At 37.2% G+C, this 21,549-nt stretch overlaps 1 protein-coding gene across 1 annotated transcript; it reads right to left on the reverse strand.

Moving 5' to 3' along the window:
* Nucleotides 1-3,479: 3,479 nt before the first annotated feature.
* On the reverse strand, nt 3,480-14,861 carry LOC126688504 (uncharacterized). Its single transcript, XM_050383221.1, has 5 exons — nt 13,640-14,861; nt 13,406-13,458; nt 10,056-10,203; nt 4,158-4,803; nt 3,480-4,060 (listed from the first exon to the last, which is right to left on the reverse strand). The coding sequence occupies exons 4-5, from the start codon at nt 4,242-4,244 to the stop codon at nt 3,488-3,490; spliced, it is 660 nt and encodes a 219-aa protein (XP_050239178.1). The 5' UTR covers nt 4,245-4,803; nt 10,056-10,203; nt 13,406-13,458; nt 13,640-14,861; the 3' UTR covers nt 3,480-3,487.
* Between the last annotated feature and the right edge of the window lie 6,688 nt (nt 14,862-21,549).

A 21,549-nucleotide genomic window follows, 5' to 3' on the forward strand; every position in this document is an offset into this window, starting at 1 on the left:
AGAAAATCATTTGAGTGGACGGACGAATGCCAGATGGCGTTTGACAACTTAAAGGCATATCTTTCATCTCCTCCGTTGCTCAATCCATCCAAGCCTGAAGAAGAGCTTTACCTATATTTAGCTGTTTCACAAGCCGCTGTTAGCGTAGCTTTGGTGAGAAAGGAGAACGGATCTCAAAGACCAGTCTACTTTCAAGCCGAGCGCTCTAAAGAGCAAAAGAGAGGTACCCTCAAATGGAGAAGTTGGCCTTCACGTTGATAACCGCAGCGCGAAAACTCAAGCCGTACTTCTAAGCACATACCATCGTTGTCTTGACGGAAAAGCCCTTGAGAAGAGCCATGAGTTGCCCCGAGGCTGCAGGACAAATGGCTTTATGGGCAGTGGAACTTAGCGAGTTTGACATACAGTACCATCCGCGAACGGCTGTAAAGGGGTAAGTCGTGGCTGACTTCATCACCGAATTCACCCTCAGAGACGGCCAGGGGGCAGAGGAGACACGACAGTGGAATATTTATATAGACGGATCTTCAAATAGATGAACAGGAGGGGCTGGCGTGGTGATCCAAACCCCGAAGGGGGATAAGATCGAGTGCATGATCCGACTGGATTTCCCCACAACCAACAACGAGGCATAATATAAAGCCTTGGTGGTAGGGCTAGACCTCGCAAAGGCTACAGGTGCTAAAAATGTAGTCGTGCATTGCGACTCACAGGTAGTAACAAGTCATATTAATGGCAGCTATGAGTGTAAGAATGAAAGGATGAAGAGGTATCTAGAAGAAGTGAAGAATCGAATCGGCAGTCTCGAAGTCAGATTCATTCAAATCCCGAGGGGGGAAAACGAATGCGCCAACCAACTAGTAAAAGCAGCCTTGGCAGAATTTATGCTTGTCCCTGAACAGGTATTGCCATTTGTCCAAGTCCCCTCGCTTATTGATGACAGAACAAATATGCAGGAAGTAAATTCTGAAAGCAATTGGACTACGCCATTGATATCATGCCTGAAGACCGGTGTTTTACCAGAAGGGAATAACGTTGCTAGAAAGTTAAAGGTCCAGGCATCACGATTTGTGCTGATAAAAGATGTTTTATACAAAAAAGGGTTCTCTCGACCGTACTTGAGGTGTCTATGCCATGAGGAAGCAGATTACATAATGAGGGAAGTCCACGAGGGTATCTGTGGAAACCATTCGAGGACACGGTCATTTGTGCACAAGTTGATCCGAGCAGGATACTATTGGCCTACAATGCTGAAGGACGCACAGGCTTATGTCAAGGCCTGCGACAAGTGTCAAAGGTTCAGTAATCTCATCAGGCGACCATCCGAAGAACTGACCCCCATGACGGCTCCTTGGCCCTTCGTTCAATGGGGACTAGATATCATAGGCCCCCTTCCCAACAACGGTCAGGTAGCTAAAGTTTCTGGTGGTTGGTATCAACTACTTCACTAAGTGGGTGGAAGCAGAAGCCCTAGCCACTATCAGGGAGAAGAACATTAGAAGTTTTGTTTAAAGGAATATCATCTGCAGGTATAGGATACCCAGAGTGCTTGTCTCCGACAACGGAAAGCAATTCGATAACAGCGCATTTAGGGACTTCTGTTCGAAGCTAGGTATCAAGAATCACTAGTCGTCGCCCGCACACCCACAAGCCAATGGACAAGTTGAAGTCACGAACCGATCCTTACTCAAGATCATCAAGACCCGGCTCAAGGGGGCAAAGGGTATCTGGCTGGACGAGCTACCAAGCATTCTATAGGCATACCAAACTATAGCAAGAACACCCACTGGAGAAACACCATTTAGACTAGCATACGGAAGTGAAGCTGTCATCCCAGCAGAAGTAGGGCTCACAAGCTATCGAGCAGAAAACTACGACAAGGATAAGAATGAAGAGGCCATGCGCCTTCAACTCGACCTAGTGGACGAAGTACGAGTGACAGCAGAGCAAAGGATGGTGTGGTATCAGAATCTCATGGTGAAACACTACAACTCCAATGTCAGGCATTGAGATTTTCAGGTTGGAGATCTTGTACTATAGAAGGTAATGGGCGCTACTAGAGATCACTCGCAAGGAAAGCTCAGACCCAACTAGGAAGGACCCTATAGGATCGCATCATGGCAAAGGAAGGGCACCTACCATCTCGAGATGTTGGACGGGCGAAGGCTTCAACACCTATGGAACACAGAGCACCTACGGAAATACTACCAATAGAGATGAAGAACAACGATGCTTTTTTCCAGTTTATTTAGTTTTTACTACAGTTACCAATTTTACTTAGACAATTTTTAGTACAATACTTTAAGTTTCTTTTTAAGCCCAAGGGAGCAGGTACTTTTCTACAAACACTTGTTTTTAAAAAAGAAGAATATTCAGACACATCTATGTCTTTTCTACCTGAATTCTCATAAAGTCCATAAAGTGGACGAATCATCCTAGGAGGATGAAAATTCCAAGTCTACAAAAGTGGACGGGTATAAACAAAGTCCGGATACCGGACGGATCATTCCCGGAGGATGAAAATTCCAAGTCCACAAAAGTGGACAGATATAGACAAAGTCTAGAAACTGGACGGATCATCCCAGAAGGATGGTTATTCTAAGTCCACGAAAGTGGACGAATGAAAAATAAAGTCCATAGACTGGATGGATCATCCCAGGAGGATGAAGACTCTAAGTCCACAAAAGTGGACGGATACAAATAAGGTCCACAAGCTAGACGGATCATCCCAGGAGGATGAAGATTCTAAGTCCACAAAAGTGGACGGATATAAATAAGGTCCACAGGCTGGACAGATCATCCCAGGAGGATGAAGATTCTAAGTCCATAAAAGTGGATGGATATAAATAAAGTCCATAAGCTGGACGAATCATCCTAAGAGGATGAAGATTCTAAGTCCACAAAAGTGGACGGATATAAATAAGGTCCATAGGTTGGACGGATCATCCCAGGAGGATGAGGATTCTAAGTCCACAAAAGTGGACGGGTATAGGCTAGAGTCCAAAAAGTGGACGGTTCATCCATGAAGGATGAAAATACTACCCAGTCCATATAGTGGACGGTACATAAAGGATGTAAATTTTATTTAAATCCATAAAGTGGACGGTTCTACATGAGGAAAAAATGTAGATTTTAGTCCATAAAATGAACAGAAAGTCCATTGAGGATAAAAGTCTAATCGGGTCCGTAAGGAGGACGATCCCTCTAGACATGAAGACAAACGAAACTTAAATTCCATAACACAATGTGGATGGACACATTTTGGAAGTTAGGTTTTAACCCAATTTCCATAAAATTAAAGGCCTCACATAGCGGATGAGTAAAATGAGAAACAGACCACTACATTCATAGCAACCATGAAATAAGCAATTAAACCAAAATGGGCAGATAGAAATATAAAACCCTCGAAGGGGAAATTGTTTAACATGAACATAATGACGAATAAAATTAAGGGATTGTTTTCCCAACTTACCAAAAAAAAAAAAATCTACTCCTGAGGGTCTGCGTCCTTCTCCTGACGTGTGTCATCTCCCACAATTTGAACTTGACCTTGGGCATTCTGGGCCAGAGCTAACTCTCTGTCGCCTTGAGTTGCATCCTCAGCAAAAAGGTTGTAAGTGTCCTCTGAGGCGACGGGCATGGCGGAGGTTTGAGCTTGGTCCTCAACTTTAATGTTTGAAACATCCAGGTCGGGGTAGGCCTTCTTAACTTGATGGAGGGCATTGTCAAAACCCTGCAGGAAAGAGTCTCCTAGCTTTGACAGCAAGGTGTCGGAGTCACGGTACTCCCATATCGCCACCTCCTTAGCCTGACGGAGCCTATCTTTCAGGTCCTGTACCTCCTTGTCCTTACCCTCAAAGGCCTTCTTCGCCTCCTTCGTGCTCTGCTTAAGATCTTTTCTTACCCTCTCCGAAAGTTTGAACTTTTTCTCCATTTTGGATTTCCAACTTTGTAGTTGGTTCAGATCATCCTCCATCTGCTCTGCCTTTGCCCGTACACGCTCCAGGGCTGTCTTGTGGGTAAGACAGCATCCCATCAGCCCTTTCATCATAACCATGGCCTGAAACACAAGTAAAAGGGGAGTTAGATGGAAAGCCAACTATAAAGGACGAACATAAAGGTGACAAGCTAGATTACCTGGGCGATTGCAAAAAGACCTGTCTCCCCCATGGCTTCTGTGGAGTGGTTGCCCAAGTCCTCATAATCCTCCGATGAAATGATGGACAAGAGCTGCTCCAAGGCATGTTTAGAATCTTTGCGGAGGAGGACGAGTGGCTTCTCTTGATTGGTGGACGGAGCCTTCATAGGGCCTTTGCCAGCCTTGTGCTTCACTAGGGTGACCGTCTTCGCACTCTCAGCCATTAGCCCTACAACGGGCTCCAAAGGGACTTTGGGCTTCTTAGCAGGACGGTCCCCTTCAGGCAGTTGCTTCCTCTTTATGGACGGGTTGCTTGAGCCCATCCCCTTAGGAGCCACGTCGCCGGTCTCCTTTTTCTTGGCAGCTTGCGACCTAATTAGTGCTCTCCTCTTAGCATCGTCCATTTCTGAAAATGTGAACGGGTGAAGTTAACTACTAAAATAAAAATGAAGACCGTTCAAATAAAATGAGGACGACGGATTTACGTCTGCTGATTTTTGCTTCATATTTGACGGCTGCTGGCGTTGGCTCAAGTCCGTCACAATACCAATGGATGGTATTAAGTGTAACTAATTTTGCCCAAGTCCTTTCCTCCGATTGGGTCATAGAAAAAATTTTCTCAAGAAAGCTGAACTCCCCAAGTTCAACTTGTGGGCGCCGTCTAACTGCAAAGAAGAAGAACGATTAAAATTGTTGGAAAAGTTATAATAAACTGTAAAAGATTCACACTCTAGGACGGGTGCATACTGGACGAATGCAATATGTCCCAAGTCGTGTCAACGGGCATGTGTTCCATGTCCCCTGGACAACACATCCACTCATCACCTTCTAGGAAGAAATAACGGCTCTTCCAATCCCTATTTGAGTCTGGTGTTTCAAATATAACTTTCAACAACGAACTCCTAGGCATGAAACTATACATCCCCCTTTACTTGTCTATCTCATCTGGATGGTAACAGTGAAGGAATTCCCTCACTGTCAGCATCCTTGCACCATCTGTCATAGCACCGTACAGGACCTCCATTGCTATGAAGGCCTTCCAGGCGTTTGAAAACACTTGGTTGACGAATAGGCCCAGGTATTTGAGTAACTCACGGTGAAGGGAATTTAGTGGAAACCTAAGTCCCACCTTCAGCATCTGTTCATACACTCCGACACCGTCTACCCCTTCATAGTAGCATTTCTCTGACTTATAGGGAAAACAGATGGGGATGTTATCTGAAATTTGGAAATTATCCCTAAGAGTGTTGAAGTGTTTCTCCTTGATGGTGGACTTAAAATTATTCACCGTCCACTCCGGTAGCATGATGAACTCTCTAAGTCCATTAGCACCTACGACGGATTTTAGTGTTTGTTCCTCGCTGTCATCAGAAACCTCTTCTTGAACAGCCATCTCCATATCCTCATTTCTTGAAGATGAGGAAGAGACAGACGGACTCCTCTCTTCGCCTGGACTCTCTTGGTCTTTATGACCGGACGGGTATATTTCTTCGTAATCCGCCCCGTCACGGACAACTGACTAGATACTTGACGCACTAGACATTGCCTACACATGACGACAAAACCTAAGACTTTAACGGATCTAGAAATGATGACGGGTGTATAAAGTCTAGGAAAAAAAAAAAAAGGTAAAAGTATATCTGCAGGTAAAAAGGACTTGTGAAAATAGAGTACTTACCAATTTTGTGAATGAACGAAGGAAGTGTGTTGATGACGGATATAGCAACTGAACGAATTGGTCTCTGACAAGGATGACGATTGCGCTCTAACAGTGTGTTTCAGCTAAAAATGGAGAAATGAGAAAGGAAGACACTGATATTTATAGAGGAAATGCACAGAAGACGAAGCGACGCTTTGATCCGAGATAAAATCCAATCGAAAAGCGACACGTGTCATGCATCATAATGGCTTCCGGACAACCTGTCAAGCATTGGCGCCGTTCATGGCATCCGCGTTTGAAACCGTCGACCCACAGACCTTTGAACTGTCACCCCCAGAGCCTTAAACCGTCACCCCACGGGTCCTTCCACTCAAGGATGACGAACCCATGGGGTGAAGGGGGCAACTAAAGAGGATAAAAATATAGCCTAACGGACCTCCATTAAATGGGCCTAACGGATCCATGTCCATAGGCCGGTAGATGGCAAGCCCAACTTGTGCAAAGGTTTGTTATGGATAGGTACAACAGAAACCCTAGATGGGAAATACTTGCGATACACACTTAATCACCATAGAATCCCAAGGTAAATGAAATCCTAGCACGAAGAGGATTCCGGAAGATAAGCACGTTAATGAAGATCTTCTCTACAAGGAAATGTCTTGTCCATCACGTTCGGGACTATTCAAGAGAATTCCTATAAGGAAAAGACTTCTACACCAAGGAAGAGATGCCAATCTTCTACTACTATAAAAACCTCAATACCCTTACAAATCGAGGTATGCATAATTTACACTTCTCTAGCACTCTAGAGTTGTGAGAATAGTTCTAACTTGACATTCGGAGGGTATTCAGCCGGTACCACACCAGTGCTCTCTATTAGGTCTTCTCTCTTTTCTGTGCAAATATCGTTACGAGTGTGCGAGAGTCGTGTAGCTCACTGGTGATATTTACGGCATCATCAGTAAGAAAAACAATAGAAAAAAAAAATAATAGGAGGAAGAGAGAGCACCACTTAGAACACATACACTAAAATAATGAGTCAAACCTGATAATTAAAAAAAAAAGAAAAAAAAAGAAGAGAGAGAAATTAATATATATCTTTCCCACTTTTTAAAAAATACTAATTAATTAGAGAAAATATTAATAGAGAAAACAATATATATCACACCCATAGGTTTTTTTGTGATTGGAAAATGTAATAATCCCAAATTTTAATGAATGCAAATTATTAACTTTTTCCCCAAAACTAGAAGACCACGCACATGCTCAAAGGCTAGTTTTAAATAAATGTGCAACGAAAGGCACAACAAAGGACAATATAACATTTCATATGAAAGAGATGTGATTGAGAAAAATGAATCTAAAGTTTAACAGTTTCAATTAATTGAAAATGTAGTGTTACCCAAATTAATAAACGTAGGCATATATAGGTAGGATATTTACAAAAAATGGTCTTTAACAACTACTTGATAGATTGACTACAACTTCGCACACCAAAATTCATCCAATGTGCCTACTATGCAATCTAACAAAATTGTTGATATGTCACCCTAAAAAAAATACAAAAAAAAAAAAATAGAGAATAAAGCTTAAATTTAAGAAAAACAGCATGCAAAAATAATAGGAGGAAGAGAGGGCACCACTTAGAACACATACACTAAAATAGTGAGTCAGACCCGATAACCACAGAAAAAAAAATAGACAAATCAATATATATCATTCCCTCTCTTTAAAAAATACTCATTAATTACAGAAAATATTAATGGCCTGTTTAGAAGTTTAGAGGGGGAGGATAGTAGAGGGGAGGAGAGTAGTGGCGAGGAGAGTAGAGGGGAATGGTTCCCCTCCACCTTATTTGGATGTGTTTAAAATTAGTAAGGGGGAATGGAGTAATTAGCACTTCCCCTTATTTCTATGTTTTAAAAATTAGGATGGAGAGGAGAGGAAATGACTAAAATAGACAAATTTACCCCTATTTGAAAATGGACTTGCAACATTCGTCTATTATTAATTTAGAAAGGGTAAATTGGAAAATTTATCTAGTCAATAATTTATCTACTCTACTCTCCCTCCAAATCTCTCCAATTTGGGGGAATTAAAAATGAGAGGTTAGAGGTGGTTGAAACCCCTCCAAACCCCTCCAAACTCCTCCCACTCCTTCCTTAAAAAACTTCCAAACAAGGTAATTGAATTACTCTCCCTCCCTCTACTCTACTCCCCCTCCTTTTTTAAACTTCCAAACAGGCCATAATAGACAAATCAATATATATCACACCCCAAGTTTTTTTGTGATTGAAAAATGTAATATTCCCAAATTATAATGGATGCAAATTATTAACTTTTTCCCAGAAAAATAGATGACCAGCACGTGCTCAGAGACTTGTTTTAAATAAATGTGCAATGAAAGGCACAACAAAGGACAATATTAAATTTCTTATGAAAGAGATGTGATTGAGAAAAATGAAGCAAAAGTATAACAGTTTCAATTAATTAAAAACGTAGTGTTACACTAATTAATAAATATAGGCATATATAGGTAGGATATTTGCAAAAAGTGGTCCGTAACAACTACTTGATAGATTGACTACCACTTCGCTCACCCGGATTCATCCAATGTGCCTACTATGCAATCTAACAAAATTTTAGATATGTCACCCTAAAACAAATGCAAAAAACAAAAAAAAAAAAGAGACTAAGGCTTAAATGTAAGAAAATAACATACAAAAATAATAGGAGGAAAAGAGAGCACCACTTAGAACACATACACTATAATAATGAGTCAACCCCAATAACAACAAAAAATAGACAAATCAATATATTTCACACCCCTAGGTTTTTTTGTTATTGGAAAACGTAATAATCCCAAATTATAATAGATTCAAATTATTAACTTTTTCCCAAAAAAAATAGAAGAGCACACACGTGCTTAGAGGCTAGTTTTAAATAAATGTGCAATGAAAGGATCAACAAAGGACAATATAATATTTCATATGAAAGAGATGTGATGGAGAAAAATGAAGCTAAAGTTTAACAGTTTCAATTAATTGAAAATGTAATGTTTCCCAAATTAATAAATGTAGGCATATATAGGTAGGATATTTACAAAAAATGGTCTTTAACAACTACTTGATGGATTGACTACTACTTCGCTCACCCAAATTTATCCAATGTGCCTGCTATGCAATCTAATAAATTTTTGATATGTCACCCTAAAACAAATACAAAAAAAATAGAGAGTATGGCTTAAATGTAAGAAAATAACATTAAAATAATAATAGGAGGAAGAGAGAGCACCACTTAGAACACATACACTAAAATAGTGACTCAAGCCTAATAACAAGATAAAATAAAATAAATAAATAAAAGAAGACAAATCAATATATATCACACCCCTAGATTTTTTTGTGATTAGAAAATGTAGTAATGCTAAATTATACTGGATGCAAATTATTTACTTTTTCCAAAAAAATAGAAGACCACGCGCGTGCTTAAAAGCTAGTTTTAAATAAATGTGCAATGAAAGGTTCAACAAAGGACAATATACTATTTCATATGAAAGAGATGTGATGGAGAAAAATGAAGCTTAAGTTTAACAGTTTCAATTAATTGAAAATGTAATGTTTCCCAAATTAATAAATGTAGGCATATATAGGTAGGATATTTACAAAAAATGGTCTTTAACAACTACTTGATGGATTGACTACTACTTCGCTCACCCGAATTCATCCAATGTGCCTACTATGCAATCTAACAAAATTGTTGATATGTCACCCTAAAACAAATACAAAAAAAAAAAAAAAAAAAAAGAGAGTAAGGCTTAAATGTATGAAAAACAACAGACAAAAATAATAGGAGGAAGACAAAGCACCACTTAGAACACATACACTAAAATAATGACTCAAGCTTGATAACCAAAAAAAAAGACAAATCAATATATATCACACCCCTAGGTTTTTTTGTGATCGGAAAATGTAGTAATCCCAAATTATAATAGATGCAAATTATTTACTTGTTCCCAAAAAAATCAAGGAAGTTAATTTCGTACTATACCGTCCAGTACTGCCGCAATTTGCCGTACCGATGCTTAGGCCGGTATGGAAATGCTCTTATTTCGTTTCGGTTTAAATACCGGCTGTACCGGAGCCGTTTCGGACATACCAGGATAAATATCGGGTTTCAGCCGGAAAATAGATACCGAGCAAAACTAAAAAAACTCAGAAAACCACCAAATTTCAAGATCCAACTCCTCACTCTTACCTCGGTTTTTCCTCCTCTACTTCGTATTTGTCTCTGCTATGCATTTCTTCTTCTTTTCCTTTTTTTTTCGCCGGCCTCTGTTTCTATAGCCCCTTCATCTTCTTCATTTAACGTGTGTCTGTCTCTCTTTTTAGTTTTGGTACACTCACTTGAAAGTAGAAAAGTAGTCAGTCAAGATGCAAGTGACAAGACTTCAAAGCAAAACGTGTGGAGGTGAAAAAAAGAATGAAAAATAAATAAATAAATAAACTTATAATGAAAGACTAATGGGCTACAACTGTAAGCAAGATGTGTGGAGTGAAATAAAGAATGAAAAAAAAAATGAAATCCTAATGAGTTAGGACTTTCAGTAATTGACTGGGTGAGTCAGTAACTTATTATAATTTTTAAAAATTTTAGCTATAGCTTCACTATTGTAACATGTATTTTTGTGCTTTGGTGAAACTAAAATAACTATATAACTTCACTGCTGCTAATGCTCTAACTCCACCAAAATATATAAAAAGTTGCCAAAGTGATATATTGAGTTATTAGAAATATAACATTGTATATTGTATAAAATAGTAAAAGATAGCGGTAAACCCGAAACGGTACACCAGTATTGGCCAGTATCCAAAATATATTGTACCACTGGCCAAACCGGTACAGCCTCCAGTACGGTACTAACTTCCTTGAAAAAAATAGAAGAACACGTGTGTGCTTAGAGGCTAGTTTTAAATAAATGTGCAATGAAAGGCTCAACAAAGGACAATATAATATTTCACATGAAAGAGATGTGATTGAGAAAAATGAAGCTAATGTTTAACAGTTTCAATTAATTGAAAATGTAGTGTTACCCAAATTAATAGATGTAGGCATATATAGGTAGGATATTTACAAAAAATTGTCTTTAACAACTAATTGATAGAGTGACTACCACTTCGCTCAACCAAATTCATCAAATGTGCCTGCTATACAATCTAACAAAATTATTGATATGTCATCCTAAAACAAATACAAAAAAATTGAGAGTAAGGCTTAAATGTATGAAAAACAACAAACAAAAATATTAAAAGGAGCAGAGAGCACCACATAGAACACATACACTAAAATCATGAGTCAAACCCAATAACAAAAAAAAAAAAAAAAAAGACAAATCAATATATATCACACCCCTAGGTTTTTTTGTGGTTGGAGAATATAGTAATCCCAAATTATAATGGATGCAAATTATTAACTTTTTTCCAAAAAAATAGAAGAGCCTTTGAGCACACGCTTGAGTGCGTGCTCAAAGGCTAGTTTTAAATAAATAATGGTTAACCCGCGCAATGCGCAGGATCATTTTACGACCTAAAATACTTTGTATACAACATAAACTTAGTTCTCACACTTCCACTGCATACATTCAAACTTAAATAATGTAGTTTATTTAAACATATAGTATCCAATATTCCCTATAAATGTTTAAAACATTTGTATCTTCGAATCACTTCATGTGTGTACTTCCCTTCTTAGACAGGCCACTTGGAGGAACACATGAAATGAGTTTGAACAAAGAGAATTCTCCATAATTCTCCTCTATTTTGCATACAAAAATGCAATACATTCAAAACCATCTAATATTTCTTGTCAAAGAATATTTTCGTTTTTATGAGCTAGCACATATAAGAGAAAATAGTGTGTATCTAAAAAAAAGAATTTCACTTTAAGAAAATAAAAGTTAACTTACATTTGAGCATCATGTCAAGTTTTTGTAGTGCAAGAAGATTGACATAAAAATCTAAACTTGGTGCATTTTTTCAGCGAGTGATTTGCCTGTAAGCCTCCTTTTACAATCATCTATTCTAGAAAAAAGAAATTGTTGTTTATTATAACCAAGTATACACATCAATATTTATGCCTAATCAATATCTAATTTCCTGTTTCTATTGAAATGAAATTGTTATTTAACTGGGAAAAAAAAAAGGGATAACTATAAAAAATATTATCTATTTAAACAACATATAAAGTGAAGAAATTGCACCCTAGAACTACATGCATATTTAGTGGAGGACCATAGTCAAATGTTATTATGATCCTTAATAAATTTTGAAAAATTGCTCAAGGAAAGCTTCTAAATAAACCTCTCTATAGGCAATATTTATCAAAAAGATAGGCACCTTCTAAATATGTATATTCTACAAATTTTAAAAGTATGTACTCAATAGGTACTGTGCCATTAGAACTAAAATCAAATGTCATGTCAAAGAACTTCAGCTTCATCCCAAAGCCATAAACCAAGCATAATTAAGATATAAAAATTACAAAGTAACGTTTTTGTAAATTAATCCAACGATTTATATACAAATATTTTCTACATTATATACTCTATCCATATACTTAGCTTAAATTTAGAAATACCCTTTCCCTCACTCATTGTAGGTAATTCATAAAAGAGGGAAAAGTGAGTTATTTAACCAAATAAATTTAAGTATGATACGGTATAGCGCTTGCCCTCAGCCTCATCAATAATAGATAGATAACCAAAACCTTCCTAGATCAAATACCCAAAATGGCATAAGTTTCATGAAAATGGCAATGCCTCATCATAAAGTTAAGTCTCATTTCATGCCAAAAGTGTGTTCAACGTTCTAATATATTTCAAAATTTGTAACATATTGAAACACAGTGGTGTTCCAATGAATACTTATTAAAAAAAAAAAAAAAGCAACAGTGGTGTTCCAATGAATATTATGTAAGGTATGGACTTTTTAGCAAAGGGAACCATTCAAATTGAACGTGATCTAAGATCTACCAACTAAAAGTGGAATTAATGATAGTATGATACACACTTTGGGATTTTGAGTCCATCAACGCAACAAACATACATGTATCAACATCATAACACAAATAGCAATATAACAATCCAATGCACACAGTAAATTTGAATGATCAAAGCCAACTACAAATCCAACCCCATCAATTTACCATTTCAATTTCTAATTTACCCTTATTCCAATTCTATGCATCAAGTATTAAAATACGATGATCAACCTAGAACCAATAAAAAAAATTAGCAAGCATTAAATGTTTATACGATGATGATCAACCTAACAACATTTTCAACACACCAAAAAAAAAAAAAAAAAAACAAAACAAAACAAACAGATTATGAGAATATTCGAAACCTTAAGAGACCATACCCAAACCTAAGCCTAAATTAAAATAATTTCAATCACAATATATATACAGATCGCAATCATTGTAGAAGTATAATATACTAGAACCTTATAATGGTCTTTAATAAGGTTTTAGTGAAAATTAATATTGATTGTGGTATTTGCACTGTGTGTTTGTTTTACAGTTTTTAGGGGGAAAAAAAAAATCAATACCTTGATTTGATGAAATTAGAGACTCTAGATTGGGAAAAGATTCCTCTTCATCTCTGGAGAGAAAGAAATTGAATGATTTAATTCCAAAATAGACGAATTGAAAAAAAATCTATTACCAAAAAAAAAAAAAAAGAATAATCACATATTAAAATTTGATTTCCTTAGCACTAATTTCTTAATTTAAGTTTGGAACCAAATTGAAAAAGTTGAAAACATATAACAGATCTAATTTACCTAAAAAAAAATTAGAGAAAGAATAGAACCCATCGGAGGCATTGTTTGTGGGAGGGGACTTTTTTTCGTTATTGATGCCGAAGTCGGTATCATCTTCCTTCTTTTGCTTCTTTCTCTGGAAAAATAAAAAAGGTGAATGAACTCTAATCTTAGATTTAACGAAAGTGAGTTAAAGATTTTTTGAGAGAAACAGAGAGGCACTCTATTAGATACTAAATAGTGCAAAGTCAAAAAGAGCAGATGGTAGGGAAGACTTTTTCTTTTGGCCATGTGTTAAACGAATTGGAAGTTGAAACAATGAATGACTAAGGGCCCGTTTGGTTTAGAGCTAACTCAATTTCCATATCTCGATTTTCAAAACCCATAACTCAAACCCAAAACTCATAACTCAATTCTCAAACCTCACCTTCACTCAAAAATTACAAAACACATGTTTGGACTCAGTTCTCAGTTATATATCTCTACAACTTTTCCCCAAACCCATGGACCCCACCACTGACACTACACAGAACGGTCATATGGGTACCCGCACGTGACATTCTCTCTCTTCATTTTACTGCTCTTCCTTCCCATCACAAAACCCAACAACTGATTTCACGCCTCTGTACACCATAAAACCCATTTCACATAACCCAGCAAGGGACTGGTTCCCTCCCACTTCACCGTTTCTCCATGAATTTTTTTCTCTTACTCATAGCACATATTTTCCCTCTTCCCTATTCCAAATTTCAAATTTTTTTTCTCTTACCCACAGACCGAAAACCATATATACAATGGCAAACTCAGAACCCACCACTGTCAACACCACCAACGGCCACAAAACGAAAAAATAAATCTAACCCAAAAGAAAATCCAACCATCAGCTACAGCCACAAAAAGAAAAAATTTTCAATCATCAATACCACCACCAACCACACAAACCCACCTCCATCATAGCCCAAGCTTCAAACCACAACTACAAACACAGAAAACCCAAGCACACCAACACAAAATCTTCAGATCGGTGATCCAAAATTGCCAACTTAAACTCACAAACACAGAAAACCCAAATCCAAACCCAGGAATCCTTAAATTAAAGACCAAAATCATGAAAATGAGGAGTGGGTTTCTGTTTCTGGGGATATATTTATGCGTGGATGAACATGGTGAGTGGGTCTGAAGAAGAAAGAAAGAAAGAAAAAGAAGAAAAGAAAGAAAGACAACCAGGAAGAAGAGGAGGAAAAAAAAACTGTTAGTGGTGTAGTGGGTCTAATGAAGAAAAAGAAGAAGAAGAAAAAAAATGTTGTTGGTGGTAGAGTGGGTATGAAGAAGAAAGAAAGAAGAAGTAGAGAAAAAGCAAAAAAAAAAAAAAAAAAAAAATTGAAGAAGAAGAAGCAAGGAAGCCGGTGGAACTCAGTAGAAGAAGAAAAAAAGAAACAGAAGGAATGAAGAAGAAGAAGACCAAAAAGGGGTTGGTGGTGTAGTGAAGAAAGAAGTAGAGAAAAGCAAAAAAAAAAAAAAAAAAAAAAGAAAAAAAAAGAAAAGAGGAAGCCTGTGGAGTTGACAACACAAAAGTTGTGGGCTCCACAGAGGTAAAAAATTTACAATTCTGCCACTGAGTTATGTAACTCAAAAACTGAAAACACTAATTTGGTGTTTTCGGTTTTCATCACTCTCACTCAACCCAAACTGAGTTTGAGTGATGAAAACAAGTTTAGGAAATCAAGCCAAACAAAAAAAAAAATTGTGGGTCCCACGTTTTTTGATAACTCAATTATGAGTTTCCAGTCATATCACTCAAAACACCCCTAATCGAAACAAGGCCTAAGTTTTTTGCAGGGTTGCGCTGTTTGGGTTGGAATCAATGGGTCCGATGTAACTTTCCAAATTAAACTCTATAATATTTGGCTTTGAGTTTTTAGCGATGTAACTTTTCAAATTAAACTCTATATGTGGCAAATTTTTAGGTGGGGATTTTTCCTATATGTCAAAAGCACCTTAATTGTAGGAAATGATTTCTGCTTTTATATATAGTATATGATGTGCAATGAAAGGCACAACTAAGGACAATATTAAAATTCATATGGAAGAGATGTGATTGAGAAAAATGAAGCTAAAGTGTAATAGTTTCAATTGATCGAAAACGTAGTGTTACACATATTAATAAATATAGGCATATATGGGCAGGATATTTACAAAAAAATGGTCTTTAACAACTACTTCATAGATTAACTGCCTCTTCGCTCACCCAAATTCATCCAATGTGCTTGCTATGCAATCTAACAAAATTGTTGATATGTCACCCTAAAACAAATACAAAAAAAAATAGAGAGTGAGGCTTAAATGTAAGAAAAAAACAACAAACAAATATAATAGGAGGAAGAGAGAGCACCACTTAGAACACATACACTAAAATAATGAGTCAAACCCGATAACAACAAAAAAAAAAAAAAATAGACAAATCAATATATACCACACCCCTAGGTTTTATTTTGATTAGAAAATATAGTAATCCCAAATTATAATGGATACAAATTTTAACTTTTTCCCAAAAAAATGGAAGAGCCTTAAGCGCGTGCTCAAAGGCTAGTTTTAAATAAATGTGCAATGAAAGGAACAACAAATGACAATATTAAAATTCATATGGAAGAGATGTGATTGAGAAAAATGAAGCTAAAGTGTAATAGTTTCAATTAATCGAAAACGTAGTGTTACACATATTAATAAATATAGGCATATATGGGTAGGATATTCACAAAAAATGGTCTTTCACAACTACTTGATAGATTGACTACCACTTTGCTCACCAAAATTCATCCAATGTGCCTGCTATGCAATATAACAAAATTGTTGATATGTCACCCTAAAAAAAATACAAAAAAAATAGATTAAATATAAGAAAAACAACAGGCAAAAATAATAGGAGGAAGGGAGGGCACCACTTAGAACACATGCACTAAAATAATGAGTCAAACCCGATATCTGCCAAAAAAAAAAAGAAGAAGGAGAAGAAGAAGAAGAAGACAAATCAATATATATCATTCACACTCTTTAAAAAATACTCATTAATTAGAGAAAATATTAATAGACAAATCAATATATATCACACCCCTAGGTTTTTTTTTTTTTTTTTTTTTTGGTGATTGGAAAATGTAGTAGATGTTAATAATGGATGCAAATTATTAACTTTTTTCCAAAAAAAATAGAAGACCGCAGAGGTTTATTTTAAATAAATGTGCAATGAAAGGCACAATAAAGGACAATGTTTATTTCATATGAACGAGATGTGATTGAGAAAAATGAAACTAAAGTGTAACAGTTTCAATTAATTGAAAATGTAGTGTTACACAAATTAATAAATATAGGCACATATAGGTAGGATATTTACACCAAAAAAAAAAAAAAAAAAAGTGGTCTTCAACAACTAATTGATAGATTGACTACCACTTCGCTTACCCGAATTCATCCAATGTGCTTGCTATGCAATCTAACAAAATTGTGAATATGTGATAGGACAAGAATGTATTGACCCCTTTGGTAAATTAGTCAATTAATTAGCCAAGTGAAATTGATTAGATTCAATTACATGTAATGAGCATGGTAGCACAAACAAATCACCAATTAACTGAATGCAGCAGAAATTAAATTTGATACGGGTGATTTGTTTACGAATGGGGAAAACCACCAAGGCAAAACCCCATTGGGTGAATTTAAAGTCACCACTCCCGAGAATCCACTATTATCAAAACAAGCGGTTACAAGTAAACGGAATCCTAGTACCTAATACCAATGTACAGTTGAACTCTTATCCCAATACCCAGTTGGACTTGTAATGTAGTGACAATCTCTCATTTCAATATATGGCTCCCAATATGTGACTAACCAATTGATGCATAGATCTCAGTACGTGACTAACACACCAACTTGAGAAAGATGTTGATTGTAAAGTTCTTCAGTTCATCCAGACGATGAAGATCAAGAAGCTCCTTGGTTACAAAACCCTTGGCACACAAACGCACCAGCTTCTTCAAGAGAAAGATGAACTAGGGAAAATTTTCTCTAGTCATAATTTGAGTGAATAATCACTTTGCATCAAGTTGCATCACCTTAGACGACCCTTAAAATAATCTTTATATATGTCTAGGGTTGTGAGAAAAGAAACCCTATACAAATAGCTTGAATATGCGTGAAAAACAGATCTGGAAATTTAAATTTCGTAATTCTTGATAGATATAGCTTCTGTCAAGAGCTGTCAGGAATTAAACATTAAATCTTGATAGATACATCTATTAAGCTTTAATAAACAACACTTCTTCACTTGATTCCTAGACAGACTTGCATGGTTTCAATACTAGACTTGAACTCTTGTTCCTTGAAGTATTAAAAACATCCTAGATCTATCCAATTACAAGTAAAGTGCGTTTTGTCAAATGATTAGTCAATTCTACATGACATATGTTCTAACATGTTCCACATATGTCCTAACGACCTTTGGCAATCCGTGACAAAACACAACAAACAAATGAAGTATGAGAGAAGTCATAAATCACTCAACTCATAATCACTTGTTGAATACAATAAAATCTAATCCTCACTACATCCTTTAAAAAAAAAAAAAAAACACTCCCTCTATCAAAAAGTCCTATGATAACTCTCCCCCTAAGTACATGACTACTCTCAACTCATAACTACTCCCCCTTTTTGTCACGAATGACAAAGGGTAAGTCACTGAAAAGCGGTCATCTCTTCATCACCAAAAGAGCTAGCATCCTCATCCTCATCATCATCATCATCATCATCAGAGCCATCATCATCGTCCTCCTCCTCTAAAGCCTGTGGAGATGGAGAGGGAGATGGAGACGCGGTGAAGCCACCCATATGAGCTTGTCATTGTGCGATACGACAAACACGGGTGTTCACCTGATACAACTCAATAGAAAGTGTATCAAGGCGAGCATCCATGCGCTCAAGCTGCGCCATGACAGCTTCTAATGTCACACCACCCGTAGAAGAAGAAGAAGGAGTGGAGGTGGATGGAGAGGAATGGGGTGGAGGTGTCGCCATCTCGGTTCGTGGCCACTTCGATCAAAGCTAGGCCTTGCTTTGTCGAACAGACGCCACGCTAATGGCACACATGACGGTGAAATAAGCAGACTCTGGATAGGAGACAGAGGCATGACGAATGATCCTCATGATAGCGGAAGGAAAGATAAGCTTATCACGGGTCGCCGTATCCTTATAGACATCTATAAGGGAGAGAATGAAGTGAGGAAAAGTCTATAGTAAGGTCCTCAATGAGGGAAAGCAAAAATGAAGCATAAAGCTCGGTAATAGAGTTATACTAAGACAAGGGATGAAGGACAAATGTCATCACCATATTCAGAAACCTCGGACCTTTTGCAAAGCTCGAGCATGAGATGTTTTGGCGATCACCCCATAAAAAAGGTGTCTCACATGTTAGGACATATGTGATTCACTTGTTAGAAACATATGTCACAATTTTATGTAATTGGCTAATCCTTTGACAAAACACATTTTACTTGTAATTGGACAGATCTAGGTGTTTTTAATACTTCAAGAAACTGTGTTTCAAGATCAAGTGTTGAAGTCATCAAGTCTGTCTAAGAAACAAGCTGAGAAGTGCAAATTCATTAAAGCTCGACAGCTGCATCTATCGAGCTTAAGAAAGTTGTTTCAACCCGTGTGCTCGACACCTGCTCGATAGCTGCTCGACACCTCCTATCTGTCGAGATTTAAGAAAGAAACATAAATTCTGATCTGTTTTCTTAGAATCCGTGAATGTGTCTTTGGGTCTTCTTTTCTCCTGACCCTAAACATATAAAAGGATTATTTTAAGGGCTATCAAAGTGTTCAAAAATTGCACAAGTGTTGAGAAAAGTTTGTTCAAGCAAATTGTGACCGGAGACAGAATTTGCCCTAATTCATTGTTCTTGAAGAATTTGTTGTTTATGTACACCATAGGGTTTTGTGACCAAGCATCTTCTTGATCTTCATCATTGGAATGAACTGAAGAACTTTGCAGCCAACAACCTTCTCTAGTTGGTGATTGAAGTCGTGTACTGGGATCCGCGCAATTGGTTAGTCACGTACTTGGGAGCCGTACATCAAAAGGAGAAATTGTCACTACAAAACAAGTCTAATTGGGTATTGGGGTAAGGATTCAACTGTAGGTTGGTATAAGGTACTGGGATTCCTTTACTTGTAACCGCTTGTTGTGATAATAGTGGAATTTCGGGAGTGGTGACCTGAAAATCACCTAGTGGGGTTTTTGCCGTTAGGTTTTCCCCATTCATAAACAAATCATCGTGTTATTTATTTTCCGTTGCATACTTAGTTTATTGGTGATTTGTTTGTGCTACCACGCGTTTGCATGTTAATTCACTTTGCTAAATTAATTGATTAATTTATCACAATGGGTCAATTCGTTTTTGGCCTATCAAGTGGTATCAGAGCGGGCACTCTGATTAGGTTTAATCTTTGCTGTGTTGATCCATTGACCCCTATTGTCATGGCCGCAACCGGCTTGAAGAGATCTTTCAATTCAAATACATCTTGTTTTTCTAATCTCTGCTTGTTTAAGTGTATCAGAAAATACAAGTCAAAAAGTTATTTGAATTCACTTGTGATGACCATTGTAAAAGATCTCAGTTTGCCTAAGAAGAAACTAGATTGTCTCAGAATAAAAATGTGTAAAGGAGTTCATCTGAGAAGAGTGAAAGTTAAAGATTTAGCTCGTAAAAGGCACATGAGAGAAAGCACCATTCCTACTGATCTGTCATCTAAGCACGAAGTGTGTTTTATGATGAAGTCCACATTTAAAGTTATGTACACATGTTTGTGGTACCTTGACAGCGGTTGTTCAAGACACATGACTAGAGACTGATCTCTTTTCAAGGTTTTCGAGTCTAAGAAAGGTGGCAATGTCACTTTTGGTGATGGGAGCAAATCACAGATTAAAGGAAAGGGAATCATCTCTCTACCTGAACTGCCGGACATTGTAAATGGTTTATATATGGAAGGTCTGAGGGTGAACCTGTTGAGCATAAGTCAGATATGTGATCAAGACTTTAAGGTGCTATTCTCAAAAGGAAAGTGTCTTGTCATGGATGAGTCTGAAAAGAAACTCATAAGTGGTGTTCGCACTTTAGACAACTGTTATGGATTGGTTCCTGATGCTGATATTGTGTGCAATAGCATTTGTTTGCCAAATGAAGATCAATGGCATCAACAGATGGGATATGCTAGTTACAAACATCTCTTTATTATATCTAGGCATGAATCAGTCTTGGGGATACCAAAGCTTAGTAGAATGAATAATGTAGTGTATGGGCCATGTCAACTTGGGAAACAGACGAAAGCTAAGCATCCGGGCACTCAAACATCAACTACATCTAGACCATTGAAACTTCTACATCTGGATCTTATGGGTCCAACTAGAACCGAATCTCTTAGTAGTAAGAGATACATCATGGTTGTGATAGACGACTTCACTAGGTATACTTGGGTCATTCTCCTATGATCCAAGTCTGATGCTCCTGAGCATATTGAAGCTTTGTACACAAGACTGCAGAATGAAAAGAGCCTGAAGATTGAACGAATTCGAAGTGACCACGGTAAAGAATTCGAGAACTCGTATATGGTGTCCTTTTGCACAAGATTAGGTATATCTCAAGAATTCTCTGCTCCTATTACTCTTTAGTAGAATGGTGTAGTAGAAAGGAAGAACAGGGTTACTCAGGAGATGGCTAGAGTCATGTTACACAACAAGGATGTGGCTAGAAACATGTGGGGAGAAGCCGTTAACACTGTCTGTCATACGGTTAATAGGGTGTACTTCAGACTCGGTACTAAGAAGACTCCATATGGTTTATGGAAAGGAAGGAAGCCGAATCTAAAGTATTTCAGAATCT

The sequence above is a fragment of the Quercus robur genome, chromosome 1 (assembly GCF_932294415.1).
Source record: "Quercus robur chromosome 1, dhQueRobu3.1, whole genome shotgun sequence".
Classification (NCBI taxonomy): domain Eukaryota; kingdom Viridiplantae; phylum Streptophyta; class Magnoliopsida; order Fagales; family Fagaceae; genus Quercus; species Quercus robur.